The sequence below is a fragment of the Pituophis catenifer genome, unplaced genomic scaffold, assembly GCF_029215685.1.
Source record: "Pituophis catenifer annectens isolate HBS135680 unplaced genomic scaffold, rPitCat1.0.hap2 SCAF_2, whole genome shotgun sequence".
In the NCBI taxonomy this organism is placed as follows: domain Eukaryota; kingdom Metazoa; phylum Chordata; class Lepidosauria; order Squamata; family Colubridae; genus Pituophis; species Pituophis catenifer.
Window position 1 is genome coordinate 14948762 of NW_027256882.1, and position 15801 is coordinate 14964562.

The 15801-nt window shown below is 43.4% G+C and overlaps 2 protein-coding genes across 3 annotated transcripts in view; one reads left to right on the plus strand and one right to left on the minus strand.

Annotated features, from left to right (window-relative positions):
• LOC139311786 (antigen peptide transporter 2-like) overlaps window positions 1-3933 on the plus strand; it is a 75690-nt gene extending 71757 nt beyond the window's left edge. The window contains exons 14-16 of the mRNA XM_070936300.1: window positions 1061-1220; window positions 2624-2760; window positions 3742-3933. Of these exons, the coding sequence (XP_070792401.1) occupies window positions 1061-1220; window positions 2624-2760; window positions 3742-3933 (489 nt within the window). The remainder of the gene's footprint in view (window positions 1-1060; window positions 1221-2623; window positions 2761-3741) is intronic.
• An 8522-nt stretch (window positions 3934-12455) lies between these two features.
• LOC139311798 (class I histocompatibility antigen, F10 alpha chain-like) overlaps window positions 12456-15801 on the minus strand; it is a 50038-nt gene continuing 46692 nt past the window's right edge. For both annotated transcript variants that reach the window (XM_070936315.1, XM_070936314.1), the window contains 3 exons: window positions 14792-14824; window positions 13547-13580; window positions 12456-13275 (listed from right to left, as the gene is read on the minus strand). In XM_070936315.1, coding sequence (XP_070792416.1) covers window positions 13561-13580; window positions 14792-14824 — 53 coding nt within the window. In that variant the 3' untranslated portion in view covers window positions 12456-13275; window positions 13547-13560. The remainder of the gene's footprint in view (window positions 13276-13546; window positions 13581-14791; window positions 14825-15801) is intronic.

The window sequence follows — 15801 nt, forward strand, 5'->3', positions numbered from 1 at the left end:
CCTACACTGTGCTTTCCATGCATTTCCTGTCTCAAAAAAAGGGGTAAGAGCCTCTGATTTTGAGAATTGTGTGGCCGACATGCAAAAACGCCCCAGAGAATGGTGAAGGTAATGCCATTAGGACAACTTTGGGAGCCACAAAATTGGTGCTTGAAATCTGCAAAGATGCCTACTTGTTTTCTAATGCAGAAGGTACTAAAAGATACCTGGAACGAAAGGCTTTTGATTTCTTATGTTCCTTGATAAGTAAAGCGGTGCGGCATTCAGAAAATTCTGCTTACGTGGTTTATATCCTGAGATAAAAGATTAGAATCTCCTGTGATCTAGAAATGTGGCTGTACTGTTTCTCGGGCAACTGTGTACGTTTGGGTGTAAACTGATGAGATTTGTCTTGGTGACCTTCCTAGTCTTAGCCATGATCCTGGAATTCATCCAGGTGCCAACAAGTTCTGATTTAGCTTTTCAAAGTCAGGTGAGGTTGGCTGGGTGTTGCCACTTTGCCTCCAAATTAAAAAGAGCAGAGAACAGCTCAAGGTGTACAGTTGGAAGATGTAGTGAATTGTACGTCTGCACGTAAGATTCACTACAAGAAGGACTAAGCAGGTGATACGATAGCAGGGTTCCAATATCTCAGGGGCTGCCACAAAGAAAGAGGGAGTCAAGCTGTTCTCCAAAGCCCCTGAGGGCAGGACAGGAAGCAATGGGTGGAAACTAATCAAGGAGAGAAGCAACCTAGAACTGAGGAGAAGTTTTCTGACAGAACAGTTAAGCTATGGAACAACTTGCCTCTAGAAGTTGTGAATGCTCCAACACTGGATGTTTTTAAGAAGAGATTGGCTAACCACTTGTCTGAAGTGGTGTAGGGTTTCCTGCCTAAGCAGGGGGTTGGACTAGAAAACCTCCAAGGTCCCTTCCAACTCTGTTATTCTGTATTCCGTACCTTGAGTATCAACCTTGAGCATCAACCAGCCCCATCTTGGAAAGTGCTTGATGAGGAGGATCAGTGGCGTTTCTCCCTCAGCCCAGCCCTGTCCTGATAGGCCTCCCTGTCCGATTGCAGGTGGCACTGGTGGGCCAGGAGCCCGTCCTATTCTCTGGGTCCATCAGGGAGAATATCACCTACGGCCTACAAGGCTGCAGAGAGGAAGATGTGAGCAGAGCAGCAAAAGAAGCTGATGCCTTGGGATTCATCCGTGAACTGGAAGGAGGCTTTGATGCAGGTGGGCAAAATCCATCCCCCCCTTGATTCATCCCATAAAAACCTCACTTTCCTCCCAGTAACCGGTCCTGTTTGTTGGCTCTTCTGAAGTGAAATCCTGCTTGCTTTGTTGCACTGTAGACAGATAGCTCTTGAGTTTTGATCATTCGTTCAGCCATCATTCCACATTACAGTGGCGCCAAACAAATGGAAGTTGCAATTAGTCCTTGAAATTCGGACTTTGCCCCCTGCCCCACAGTCATGTGATCACAATCCGGGTGCTTGGCAATCATCGCACTTACAACAGTTGCAGGGCCCCACAATCAAATCATCACCATTTGCAACCTTCCTGGCCAGCTTCCCACAAGCAAAGTCATTGTAATTGCAATAGCAATAGCGCTTAGACTTATATATCGTTTCACAGCCCTCTCTAAGCGGTTTTCAGAGTCAGCCTTTTGTCCCCAACAATCTGAGTCCTCATTTTACTGACCTCAGAAGGATGGAAGGCTGAGTCAACCTTGAGCCAGTAAAAATTGAACTGCTAGCATTCAGCAGAGTTAGCCTGCAATATTGCATTCTAACCACTGCACCACCACGGCTCTTTTAATTGCCCTACATTTTTCTTGTGATCTAATACTATAGTTTCCTTTTCAAGTTTTATTCTTCATGTTCTGCTTTGTATAGTAGGTGTATTGATTGGTTTGTCGTGGCTTCTAATACAAAACATGAAGAACAGGCCCAATAATTTAGAACTTAATTGTGTGCAGTGAGTAATTAAAGACACATTATTGGGTTGTATGCTTTTCAAACAAAAATTGTACATAAGGACACTCATGAAACTTTTGTTCTGTGGAAGTCACCGTCCATAACAGGACTAGGCTGCATCAATTGGAATCTGTTAAGTTTTTAATGGAAACAAATAGCAAAGCAGTTTGTAAGAGCAACAATACATTTTTTTAACGTTCTGTGATGTACCATCAAAATGTGACATCACATTTTACAAGTACATCGCTTAGCAACAGAAACTCCAGTCCCAGTGGCTGGTGTAACCTGAGGACTAGGTTACACTGATGATTCTAACTTTAATGATATCAGAAACAGAATAACAGAGTTAAAACACTGGTGCAGAAAAGAGAGTTCAAACAGAGCTTATTGCACTGTTGAGCTGTTTCAAAAATCACAGGTCTTGAAATCTTTCCTACAGCTATTAAAGGGGATGGGATCTTTTTCCCTCCTCCAGACCGTTTGCACTTAAAAGTAAGAGAACCAGGAGTCCAAATTACAGTTCTTTTCACCCACTTTGGAGAGTGATGGGCTTCAGGATCCACCCTGTCCTTGTTCTTTAGCTGATGGCTTCGGGGCAAGAAGATTTAAGGGATGGCTTTGTCTTGCTCCCTTCCATCTCTCTTGCTTATCTTCCCGCAGAGGTGGGGGAGAAAGGGGGCCAGCTGTCCATGGGGCAGAAGCAACGGCTGGCCATTGCCCGGGCCCTGATCCGTAACCCCAAAGTCTTGGTGCTGGATGAAGCCACGAGTGCCCTGGACCCCGAGAGCGAAGCTGCAGTAAGTGCTGGGGATTCGTGAGGGGGTCGGGGGTGGATCCCGGCTGGGTTACTTCAGAGCCCCTGAAGGGCTTAATCTGCATTTTTGTGAGGTGACAGAGCAGGAAAACTGGGTTTAATCACCTGGAAGTGGCATAATTTCTTCCAAGTGTATGTCGGTGATAAATAGACTTTAAAATCTGGTGCCATCCCCTGATATGATAAATTTAGAGTTCTTAAATTGAGTTATCAACTCTTTTTATCAGCTTGTCTTTTGGGGTTTGTTATGATCTGCGTCTCAGGTCCTCAGAGGGCTTCTGGCTTATAAACAGTGAAAATTACATTTGATAATAACCACTGTAAGGCCAAATAATATGGGTCTAAGAGAACATCGTGCCTATTTCCACAAAAATTACATATTTTTCTTTCCTTATATTACTTTTATATTTACAATTTTATAAAATATATTTATATTACACACACACACACATAAATTATATATATATATATAAATTATATACATACACACACACACATTTATTTATATTTTATTACCTATAAATCCCTTGATACCCGAAGGGGTAAAAGAGGAAGTAAAGAAGACAGTTACAAATATATTTACTGGATGTCCTCGACAGTCGTAAGTCGAGGACTACCTGTATTGATTTCACCAGCCTGACATGCCATTCTCATCATCAACTGACTGAGCAAATGACGAGCCTACCCTACATAAAATTAAAACAGCAAATTTATTTATTTATTTTTATATTTATTTGTTTATTTATTCCCTTGTTACTTTGTAAGTTACTCAAGGCAGTGAACATACATAATACGCTTTCTTCCTATTTTCCCCACAACCCTGTCAGGTGGGTTGGGCTGAAAGACAATGATTGGCCCAAAGTTGGGGACAAACACCTTTTGATGGAAAGTGGAGGCAGCTTCTCTCTGGTCTTTCTAAGGAATCCACCCAGAATCTCTTCTGGATCATTGCTTCCTTTTCCAGATCCAGCGGTCTGTGCAGAACAGTGGAATCCGAACGGTGTTGGTGATTGCTCACCGGATGCAGATGGTGGAGAACGCAGACAAGATTGTGGTGCTGGAAGGAGGAGAAGTTGTGGAGGAGGGGACTCACATGGAGCTGATGGGCCAGCGAGGCCCCTACTATAGACTGGTGGAAAGGACCCAGGCGGAGTGACTTCCGGAATTGTAACGGAGATGGTCAGCCATAGGATCCACTGCTTTTGTAGATGCCAAATGCATGATTGGCTGGGGAAATAGACAACAGCACTCTCTTAGGGAAAGAGAGGGACCCAGAAGCTGGCTTGTCTAGCAGCTCTTGGCCAGTCAAAGGTTGTTGAATTGCAGCCATTTGGAAGAGGACTTTATCTTTTTTCATCTGGACACAATTCTTGCAGTGTTAAGTAGCAATCTGGATCCTGGAAACTCCACTGTGGAAAGTGCAAAATCCTGTTTTCAAGCCTCTGTCTTGTTTAGTAAATGCACCAATTTTTCCTTTGTTCAAATTTGGCATGTGAGAACTTTTTATAGAACCCGCTCTTTTACTACACATTTTGATATTGGTCGCCGCAGCTTGACTTCCTCTTTGTTTTTGTTAAATAAAGTATCTCTGTGATCCCTTTTAGTGTAGCAAATCTGTATTTGGATGGAAGTCACACAGATTGATCTCATTTAGGGAATCCCACAAAATGGTTGCATCGTTCAAATTTGTACTACTGAAGTGATATTTCTATGGAAAACAGGGTAATGGCTTTTAGTTCAATGGAAATAGGCAGTGAAAAAATTTAATTGTATATTTCTATATTTTTAATAATAAAATGCAACAGTAAAAGTTTGAAGGAATATATTTGTCTATTTCCTATTTTTTGCAGTACTTCTTCAAAATGAGCCTCTTCTTGTTCTGAGCTTCCCTTGAATGGAACCTTCCGTTCCTCCATTTTGCACACATGACAATTACTGTCTATAGCTCCAATGGCAATTGTTCAGAATTAACAGAATAACAGAGTTGAAAGGGAACTTGGAGGTCTTCTGGTCCACCCCCTGCTCAAGCAGGAGATCCTATACCAGTGATGCCAAACTTTTTAGAGACCGAGTGCCCAAAATGCAACCCCAAACCCACTTATTTATCGCAAAGTGCCAACACACCAATTTAACCCGAATAATGAGGGTTACCTAAAGTAATGATAAACAAGGCAGAATTCAGCTAATTGTTCTATGAAAAACATGATAAATGCACTTTTATGCCCCTTCATTTTTTTCTGCTTTTGAAATATTGTTTAACAACAATAAAAAAGAAAAGCTTTTGTAGTATCAATTCTCTTTCCCTCCCTCCCTCTCATTCCCCCTCTTTCTTTCTCTCTTTCCCCCTCTCTTTCTCTTTCCCCCCTCTCTTCTCCCTCTCTCTTTCCCTCCCTCCCTTTCTGTTTCTTTCCCCCTCTCTCTTTCTCTTCCCGTCCCTTTCTCTTCCCCTCCCTCTCTTTCTTTCTGCCTCTCTTTCCCCTTTCTTTCTCTTTCCCTACCTCCCTCTTTCTCTCTAACTTTCCCTCCCTCTCCCTTTCCCTCCTTCTCTGTCTCTCTCTTCCCCCCCTCTCTCTTCCCCTCCCTTTCTCTCTCTCTCACTCCTCTTTCCCCCCTCTCTCCCTTTCCCTCCCTTTCTTTCTCTTTCTTTTTCTCCCTCTCTGTCTCTATATCTCTGTCTCTTTCTTTCTCTCTCTTCTCTCCATCTCATCTATCTCTACCTACCTACCTACCTACCTACCTACCTACCTACTTACCTATCCCTCTCCCTCCCTCCCTCCAGCCAACCATCCATCATCTATGTATCTATGTATCTATCTATGTATCTATCTATGTATCTATCTATGTATCTATCTATGTATCTATCTATCTATCTATCTATCTATCTATCTATCTATCTATCTATCATCTATCCGTGCTCTCCTGCCCAGCTTCACATGTCGTGTGAATCCAACAACTTGGGTTGTGAAGGGGAAGCTTAGCGAGGAGGAAGACACTGGCCTGTTTGGTTCGCTTCAGTGCGGGGTGGGAACGCAGAAGGCAGAAGAAATCCGTGCCTCTCGACTTTCAGCCCTCAAAGACTCCTTTGGGGTGACTGGGAGGGGAGGGTGAGGGGCAGGGCCAGCCACTGGTGCGATCACCTGACAGGGAGCCGCAGTGGAGGGATGAAAGAGCCCGCATCTTGCCAACACTCGCCCTATGGCACGCTGTGCTGGGGCAACAGCACGCTTGCCCACAAAGAGGCCTCTGCGTGCCACCTCTGGCATATGTGCCATAGGTTTGCCACCAGGGCCCTATACTATTTCAGACAAATAGTTGCCCAGTCTCTTTTTAAAAGCCTCCAGTGATGGAGCACCCACAGCTTCTGAGGGCAAGCTTATGGTTTATTGTTCTGTCAGAAAGTTTCTCCTCAGTTCCCGGTTTCTTCTCTCCTTGATTAGTTTCCACCCGTTGTTTCTTGTCTTGGCTGCAGGTGCTTTGGAGAGTAGGTTGACCCTTCTTTGTGGCAGCCCCTCAAATATTAGAACATTGAACACATAAACACGGAAAACCATCCCTTCTCTCCCACACCACCACTACCGCCATCTCTGCCAGTCTGCCAGAGAAAAGGTTTTAAGGAATCTGATAAAATGTACTGTGATCTTTCGAAGTCTGAATGATTAAATACACTTTTTTTTTTATTATTTTGATTTATATGCCGCCCTTCTCCGGAGACTCAGGGCGGCTTACAGTGCGTTAAGCAATAGCCTTCATACTTTTGTATATTTTATACAAAGTCAACTTATTGCCCCCACAAACTGGGTCCTCATTTCACCTACCTTAGAAAGGATGGAAGGCTGAGTCGACCTTGAGCCTTGGAGAGATTCGAACCAGCAGTAAATTGCAGGCAGCTGTGTTAATAACAGGGTGCTTAGACCACTGTACCATCAAGGCTACACTGTACCATCAATACACTGATTTTTGTATACTGTAAAGTTTTTTTTTTTATTAAAAAAGTTTTAAAACAATACACATTTTCCCCACAACCCTCCCTCCCCATCCCCCCTCCCCCTCCCCGACTTCCCAGAGCAGAACACAAGGTATTTCTATTAACCTTTAACAATAAGCTAAATTGCATAACCAATCATTAAACTAACACCCCTAAAAAAAATTTTCTTAACCCCTCATATATAAAATCCTATTTTTTAAACATAATACTTCTAACATCACTTATATAACACTTATACAAATAAAAGAAATCATTCATAAGCTATTTGATATTTTTTGGTCTGATACTTATTTTGTATATAATCAATCCATCTTCTCCACTCCTGTATGTACCTTTCTTGTGTATGATCCTTCAGATATGCTGAAATTTTAGCCATTTCAGCTAAATTAGTTACTTTCAATATCCAGTCATCAATAGTAGGCAAAAAGTCCTTCTTCCAGTGTTGTGCTACCAACAATCTTGCTGCTGTTATCAAGTTCAAAATCAATTTAGTCTCTGCAACTGTACAGTCCGTAGTTATACCCAATAAGAACAACTGTGGAGTAAATTTCAGTCTCTTTTTAAAAATATTCTGCATCACCCACCAAATCTTTATCCAAAATGCTTTGATTTTACTACAAGTCCACCATATATGATAATAAGTTGCATCATCACAGTCACATCTCCAACATTTAGCTCGCACATTAGAATACATACATGATAATTTTTTAGGATCTAAATGCCATCTATAAAACATTTTATAAAAATTTTCTCTTAGATTTTGTGCTTGTGTAAATTTCACATTTCTAATCCAAATCTTTTCCCAAGTCTCCATCATTACTGGCTCTTGAAAATTTTGTGCCCATTTAATCATACAGTCTTTAACCAATTCCGTCTCAGAATCTATTTCCAATAAAACGTTATACAACCTTTTAATATGCATTTGTTTTTGATCTCTAATTTGTTTTACCAAATTCTCCTCATTTTGCACAAAGCCAGTTTTTTGATCTTCCTTCCATCTAGCTTGAAGTTGACCATACTGAAACCATGTATAGATTATACCTTCTTCTCTCAATATATCTAAAGATTTCAAATACATTACCCCCCTTTCCATAATAAGAAGCTCTTTGTAGGTAATCACCTCCTGTTTTTGTTCTGTACTTATATTTTCTATTGCATGTCTAGGATTTGCCCATAAAGGTATCTTATAATTTAACTTATATTGATATTTTTTCCAAACTGGAAAAAGTTTTCTTTTTTTCTTGACTGAGTGTGTTAAAGAAATTTATGCCATCTTGGTCATCCCTGGTATTTGGAATTTATCAAGACATCAAATCCTAAATATCGGTCAAGGACTTTGACTGCAAGAATTATTACAGACTATTGAAAGAAGGTATAGGTAATCTCATTTAACAATCTCAAAATTGGAACTGGCAACTCAGTTATTAAACAAAGCAGTCTGTCAACGGTCCAGCTAGTGAACCCCCCCCCCCAAAAAGAAACTCTCAGGGTCATTGAATCCCCAAAAATAAAACTTTATTGAATTCACCATCTCAGTACTGAAAAAGCGAAACCAGCTCTGGTTTTTCCACGTGAAAGCTTGCTCAGTTAAACAATAGATTCCCTTTCTCCAACCCCTCCGATGTTCATGTTGTCCAGTTGTAAAACTTCTTTTTGTTATGGGAACAGTCCGCTTCTCCAGCAATCACCTGCAGGAGTGATTTTGGCGTTTTGCAAGTTCTCGTCCTCTGAGGATGGCATTTTAGCATCCCGTTTCCTCCCTACACATTCCACCCCTCCCCCCTTTTCATTGGCAAGTTGAATAGCAAGAGGTAGAAAGCAGAAAGCGATTCAATCTTGACACAGTCATTAAATTGGGGGGAGGGAGTTTCCAGGAAGGAGGCAAAGATTTTTACACAATTGATTTATTTTATTTTTTAGTTGTCTACTTATAATTTTCCGATTCTTGAACCGCAATCAAGTTTCAAGTTTATTAGATTTCTATACCACCCTTCTCCCAAAGGACTCAGGGTGGTGTACAGCCATATTAAAACACATAGGGTTATAACATTTAAAACCAAATTAAAATCAATATATAAAATTGGCCCACAAATTTAAAACACACATACACCCATGATAAATCATATTAGGCCAGTCCGGCTTGCTAGAACAGGAGGGTCTTAAGGGCACGGCGAAAAGTACGCAGGTCGGGGCTAAGACGGAGCTCTAAGGGCAGCTCATTCCAGAGGGCTGGTGCCCCCACAGAGAAGGCTCTCCCCCTGGGTGTCGCCAGTCGGCATTGTTTGGCCGACGGCACCCTGAAGAGCCCCCCTCTGTGGGAGCGTATTGGCTGGTGGGAGATTGTTGATGGCAGAAGGTGGTCTCGTATATACCCCGGTCCTTAAGTTATTTATTTATTTATTTTATTTTATTTTATTTTATTTCTATACCGCCCTTCTCCTGCAGGACTCAGGGTGGTGTACAGCCAAGATAAAACATTGCATATAAAATTTAAAAACAATTTAAAAAACAATTAAATAATTTTGGCCCAAGATTTAAAAACAACCCAATTAAAACCGAATTCAATTAAAACTGAAAGGATGGGATCAAGCCAGCCCGGCTAGATGGAATAGGTGTGTTTTCAGGGCCCGACGAAAAGTCCGGAGGTCTGATATCGTGCGTATCTCAGGAGGTAGGTCATTCCAGAGGGCGGGTGCTGCCACAGAGAAGGCTCTCCCCCTGGGGATCGCCAGCCGGCAATGTCTGGCCAACGGCACCCTGAGGAGGCCCTCTCTGTGCGAGCGAACCGGTCGGTGGGAGGCTATTGGCGGCAGAAGGCGGTCTCGCAGATACCCCGGCCCTAAGCCATGGAGCGCTTTAAAGGTGGTCACCAACACCTTGAAGCGCACCCGGAAGACCACAGGAAGCCAGTGCAGCTCGCGCAGGAGAGGTGTCATATGTGAGCGCCCCGTCGCTCCCATAATCCCCCGCGCGGCCGCATTCTGGACTAACTGTAGCCTCCGGGTGCACCCCAAGGGGAGCCCCATGTAGAGAGCATTGCAGTAGTCCAGGCGGGAAGTGACGAGTCTTGAGTGACCGTGCGTAGGGAGTCCCGATACGCAACTGGTGTATCAGGTGAGCCTGATAAAAAGCCCCCCTGGCCATGGCCCTTATCAAGGAAGGACATGACTAAGGCTCCACCACCAACCCACGGGGACATTATTTCCTTTGGACTTTAGATCAGGCTGAACCACGATGGACTTTTGTTTTTCTTTCAGACGTCCTTGAGATCGGGAGAGAGTTAAGCCTGTGAGTTTGTTCATTTCTCACCTTTATCCTTTTCATAAAGAACTCAAGGCTGAGGACATAAATAACGCTCTTTCCTTGTCTTATTTTCCTCACAACAACCCTGTGGAGGTATGACGACTGGCCCAAAATCAGACAGCTGACTCTTGTGCCTGAGACGGGATTTGAACTCACTGCCTCCTGGTTTCTAGCCTGGTGCCTTAAGCACCACAGGTAGTCTTCAACTTACGACCAGAATTAAGCCCAACATTTCTATTGTTAAGTGAAACATTTATTCAGTGAGTTTTGCCCTATTTTACTACTTTTTTCCACACGGTTGTTAAGTGAATCACTGAAATTGTTAAATTAGTAACATGGTTACTAAGTGAAACTGGCTTCTCCATTGACTTTGCTTGTTGAAAGGACACAGAAGGGGATCACATGACTCCAGGACACTGCAACCATCATAAATATGAACCAGTTGCCTAGTGTCCAAATTTTGATCACATGACCACAGGAATTCTGCAATGGGCATAAGTGTGAAAAACTATCATAAATCACTTTTTTCAATCCCGTTGTAACTTAATGGTCACTAAATGAACTGTTGTAAGTCGAGGACTCCCTGTAGACTAAACTGAATGAATTTGTGCTGCCTGGTTTATCCTTGCTCATTTTTTTTCATGCATTATATTTATTATCTTTTGTTCTTAATTTTGAGTTTATCAAATATTTTTGATCTTGAGTTGTAATATGCGTTTCTTGTAAACATATTATATCATTATTAAATTGTTTCAAATATGTAAATAATTTCTTCCTTTTCTGTGCTGAATTCAACCCATTAACATTCCAAGATAGACACTTAAGGGTCATCAGCCTGTTTCTGGAGCGCAGAGCAAAATATTTGAAGTTCATCCAAGAGCTTCGATCTTGCTCCTCCCATAGCTCCACTCTCTTGTGGGGTACTCTTAGCTGCCTTCTTGTCTTGTCTTTCCTGTTGTTGTTGTTGCTTTTGTTTAAGTAACTTGGATTGAGCTCTAGTTATACGTTGATCTTTAACTTCAGTCAACTGAATCAAATCCAAAATTGGAGAAGAATCCAACAAGGGCTCACTCAGAAAACCTCCTTCTGCACCTTGCACTTCTAATTCCTGCTTAGACTGTTCTTCCAATTGCCTCTCTTCACTCTCCTTAATCTCCAAAACTGTAGATGTACGTGGAGATGGTGTTCTTTCCTTAAGAATAGTACTATAAAAATGTTGTGCCTTCTCCACGGTATTCAACCGATATCCTTCTCCCTTATATCTAAAAATTATCCCAGCTGGTGCGTCCCACCGGAAGGGTATCTGTAAGTCTTTCAATTCCTTAACAAGAAAACCAAATTCCTTTCTAGCTTTCAGCATTTTAGGAGGTAATTCTTTAAAAATTACAAGTCGTGAGCCCCCCACTTGTACAGAGGTGTGAAAAGATTTTTGGAGGATTTCATTTCTAATTTCTCTCTCAGTAAAGTATATGACCACATCTCTAGGCAGTTGTCTTTGTCTGGCCACCCAAGAGTTCACTCTGTAGATTTTATCTATTTTATGAAATACCAAATCAGGATTAACTTGTAAAATCTTAGCCAGGGCTTCAGAGCAAACTTGTCTCAAGTCCTGTCTCTCCTCCTCTTTGTTCTTGTATTTATATTTTTATTGTGTTGGCTGACCAGAGCCTTTTACATCAGCTGGGCGGTCATATATTCTAATTAAGAAATAAATTTCTAAAAGTTTTGAATCAGTAGAAGAGGCTGCAATATGCACTGAATTCTTGCAAAATGCTTTCAAGTTTACTTTTTAAGCTTTCAAAGATGGCTAGTCCAGAGGGAGGGGGAGGACAAACCCCATTCTTTTCACTCCTCCATGCCCTCAAAGCATCCCCTGTAATATGGGTATTCTTCCCCATAAATCAGGGGTCTCCCCACTCTTGGGCCACTGCACCTGAAGAGCCCAGAGAGGATCTCCCAGAAGCAGGAGAAGCTGCCCTTCTCCAAGGGACCAGGACGGCTCTGGACGGTCACTGAACTCCTGTCTCCGAAAAGGGCCACAGGCTGAGGCTAAAAAATCAGCTGTAAAACACCAGCCACTTGGCCAACATCCTGAGGCAAAGGAGGATTTGAGGGAAAAGCAGCCTCTGTTGCTGCCACCACCAAGCCAAAACCAAGCAGCCATTTTACAGGTGGTCAACTGGAGATGCCAGCTGGACATGGGAGCAAGATGGCTGCCTCCTCCCCAAAGGAGCACACAGGAGCCACATCTGTTCTTGCTCCTTCCAAGTTTTGCCTTGGTTCTTCCCTCTCCTCCTCCTGCTCAAAGTTAAATTGGGGTCTCTGAGCAACAAATTAAAAGGGTAAAATCCCTCTTAATTCCAACCTCCCCAAACATACAGCAACTCAGGTAAGAGGAAAAGAAATCATTTATTTTCAGCAAACAATTTTGGCAAACTTACAAAATATGTCCCATTGTTAAGGAGGTAGCAGCCTGACTGCAATTGATCTCCTGTTCCATTTTTCTAAATCATGAAAATCCATAAATGGCAAGCTATTAAAAATCAGTGTTAATTGTTACAATGGTATATTATTTATCAAACTTTGTGTTATCAAATATATGGTCAAATAACTGCAATAATCAATTAAAAATGCATCAACTATTTTAATGAAAAAAATCTCAAAATGCACACTTCTCTTAGTAATAGTTTCATTGAATATTACATTAAACAGATAAAACTAACACAAGGAAACAAAGAAAAAGCAACCTCCACCTTTATCTCCAACAAGCATAATGAAAATTAACTCATCAATCTTTCTTAAAGTAAAACCAACAAACTCTTCATCCTATTCCTCATTCTCCATTCTCTATAAACCCATCTCTAAAACCTCATCTTTAACCTCTAATCTCCATCCACGCAGACTAATCAGCAAAAGCCCATTAAGGCTGTTTTGCAACCTACCTATTAGAAACTATGATCTATGAAATCCAATTTGAAATCTTTTGATCCCACAATTAGTAACACATAACATATTCTTTTTCCCCTACTCCTCAATCACCATAAAAAAAAAGGTTACTGATTCAATGATAAAAGCAGTGATGAAAGGCCCAAAATTTATCCTGGTTCCAGCATGCAGGAAGGGCCTGAAGGGCTCCTGCTAAGAGTCCGGCCTAATTCAGAAGAAGGCTGATCCTTCTTCATTCCTCTATCTTTATGCTGGGAGCGTCCACTGAAAAGAGGAAGGGAAAAAGTATCCAAGGGTTAGTTGGATCAAGACAACCGGAGCCTGAGAGCTGCCACAGGATCAGAGTTTGGGGGCAGGAAGACCCCTCCCCTGAGCCCTCTCCCCCAAATTCCTTACCTTCCAGTGTCTGAGATGAATAGGAAAGAGAAAAGGGATTTCCAAAATATCTTCACCCTCACTTGTTCCTTGGACCCCAAACCCCCCCCCCTCCCTCCTTCCCTCTCACCCCATATGCCCCCCCCCCCAGTCCACTCACCTGCAAGGAGGCTGCTAAACGGTCTGGATGCTCCCTGGATTGGAGAAAAAGACACAGAATGAATCAATGTCTTGTCCTGTGAGGAGGGCAAATCTCCCTCTTCACCATTAAATCTCTTCAGCTTCACAAACTTCTCAGAAAGACATAAAGATTTTATTAATTTATTTATTAAACTTCCATCCCAAATATCTCATTAAGGTGACTCTAGGCAGCTCACAGTAAAATTCAATAAAATGCCACGTAGAATATTTAAAACAATAAATAAAAACCAGATTCCCCCATCAGATCATGTTGCCATTGCTCCGACAAGAAGATTATGTCCACTGGGTGACTGCTGTCTCGAGTCGGATCCAGGATGATCTGGGAGAGACCCATGGATGCCATGGAGGCCATGAACTCCTGGGGGCCAAACCCAGGGAGGGCAGATTGAAGTCTCCCAGGACCAGAATCCTGGGCAAGTCCAAGTCCATGCCAACCTGAGGTGGCCCCCAGCAACTGAGGCAGGGAGGTGGCCATGCAGCAGGGAGGCTGGTAAGGTAGCAACAAGCCCAACTGGTCGAGTGAGCCCAGCTTCAGAAACAGGGAGTCACAACCAGAATTGTGGGGTGGGAGCATCCTGAGTGCCAGAAGAGATTCTCAGATGACCTCTGTAAACCCACCAATCCTGGCTGGGATCTTGGTTGGGGCCAAACCCTAAACCCAGCTGGGCACATCTCTGAGAGAGGGAATTCCCCCCACCCACCCTTCCACAGTCAGTCAGGTCTCAGCTATGCCACCAGAAAAGTCTCTAACCACTGGGGATCATGGCATCGCTAGTGGTTTCCCTATTTCCCCTCAAAGAATTGAGGGCTCTTTCCTCCAATGGGGGCCAAGGCTCCACCATGCAGTCTGTGGGCTGCCTCCTCTGCCTGAATCCAACAGGGAGAGTTTCCCTTCTCCTCTGCAGGATGAACCAGTGCAAGGAAAGAGAATTTTGTGACACCCGGCCGGCTTTCATGCCTAAGGCAGGACTAGAACTCACCGTCAACCCAGTTAGACTCACTTGGTGCCCTCAACACTAAACCAAACTTAATTAATTTTAATTATTTCACTAGAACTGGACATAGAGGGAACACAGAGAGGATGAATTCGGGGGGCCTTTAAAAAATAGAGGCCTCTCCCTCTTTTCATCCCCTCATCCACCCAAAGGCTTGCAAAGGGAGAGAATGGCTCATGTAGGAGCAGCAGCAGCTCCCTCTGACTTACCCTGGCCTGAACTGTTGGATCCTTTGTCACTTGCTGGAAAAGAAAGAAAGAAAAAGAGGGTGAGAAAGTTGCTCTCTTGGCTTATAGGTCGAGAAGCTCAGCTTTTTCTGGCTTCAGCTCCCTCCCTCCCTCCCTCCCTCCCTCCCTCCCTCCCTCCCTCTCCCTCCCTCCCTCCCTCCCTCCCTCCCTCCCTCTCTCTCTCTCTCTCTCTCTCTCTCTCTCTCTCTCTCTCTCTCTCTCTCTCTCTCTCTCTCTCGCATACAATCCAAGACTCACAAACACATGGAGAGAGTTTGGATCAAACAGCTTTGGCTAAAAGGCATTGGAAAGAATTCTTAAAATGTGTGTGTAGATCACACAAAGCCAGAAGGCAGAGCTGACTTAAAAAGATGCAGATGGATCCAAAGTTTCTTTTTCTTACCAGTTCGTACTTAGTGAGCCTTGGGATGGGAGACCAAGAGGAGATCAGGTGGCATCCCCCAAAGCTCCTTTTCTCTCAAAATGCCCCCCCCCCCCGTTGACCCCTCATTTTATGGAGCTTCTGACTCTCCTTTGGCCAAGCCTTCCCTTGCTGCCTACTTGGGAAGCAGAGCATGTTCTCAGTCAGAGGGACCTTCCACCAGCCGGGTCTTCTCATCGTCTTGAAGGTTCCTTCTCCCAGATGTTTCTCCTGGAGGACTCCACTCCCACTAACCCCCTAGCTCAGTGGTGGGTTCCTACTGGTTCGCTCCGGATCTTGCGAACGGGTAGTAGCGGCAGTGGGAGGCTTTGCCCACCTGCCATCATGGACACTCTGTGCATGCGCAGAAGCACTGCACGCACGCAGAAGTGCTGCACACGCTCCCAGTGCAAACCATTAGCAAAGGTAAGTGGAATCCACCCCTGGCCTAGCTGTAATGAAAAGGGGGCCCATCTTCCCCAGCCTGGATCTTCGAAGGAAGAGGAAGATAGCACACACAAACATACATGCACACACCCTCTCAATTAATGGTGCCTCTGGTCCCAGCTCT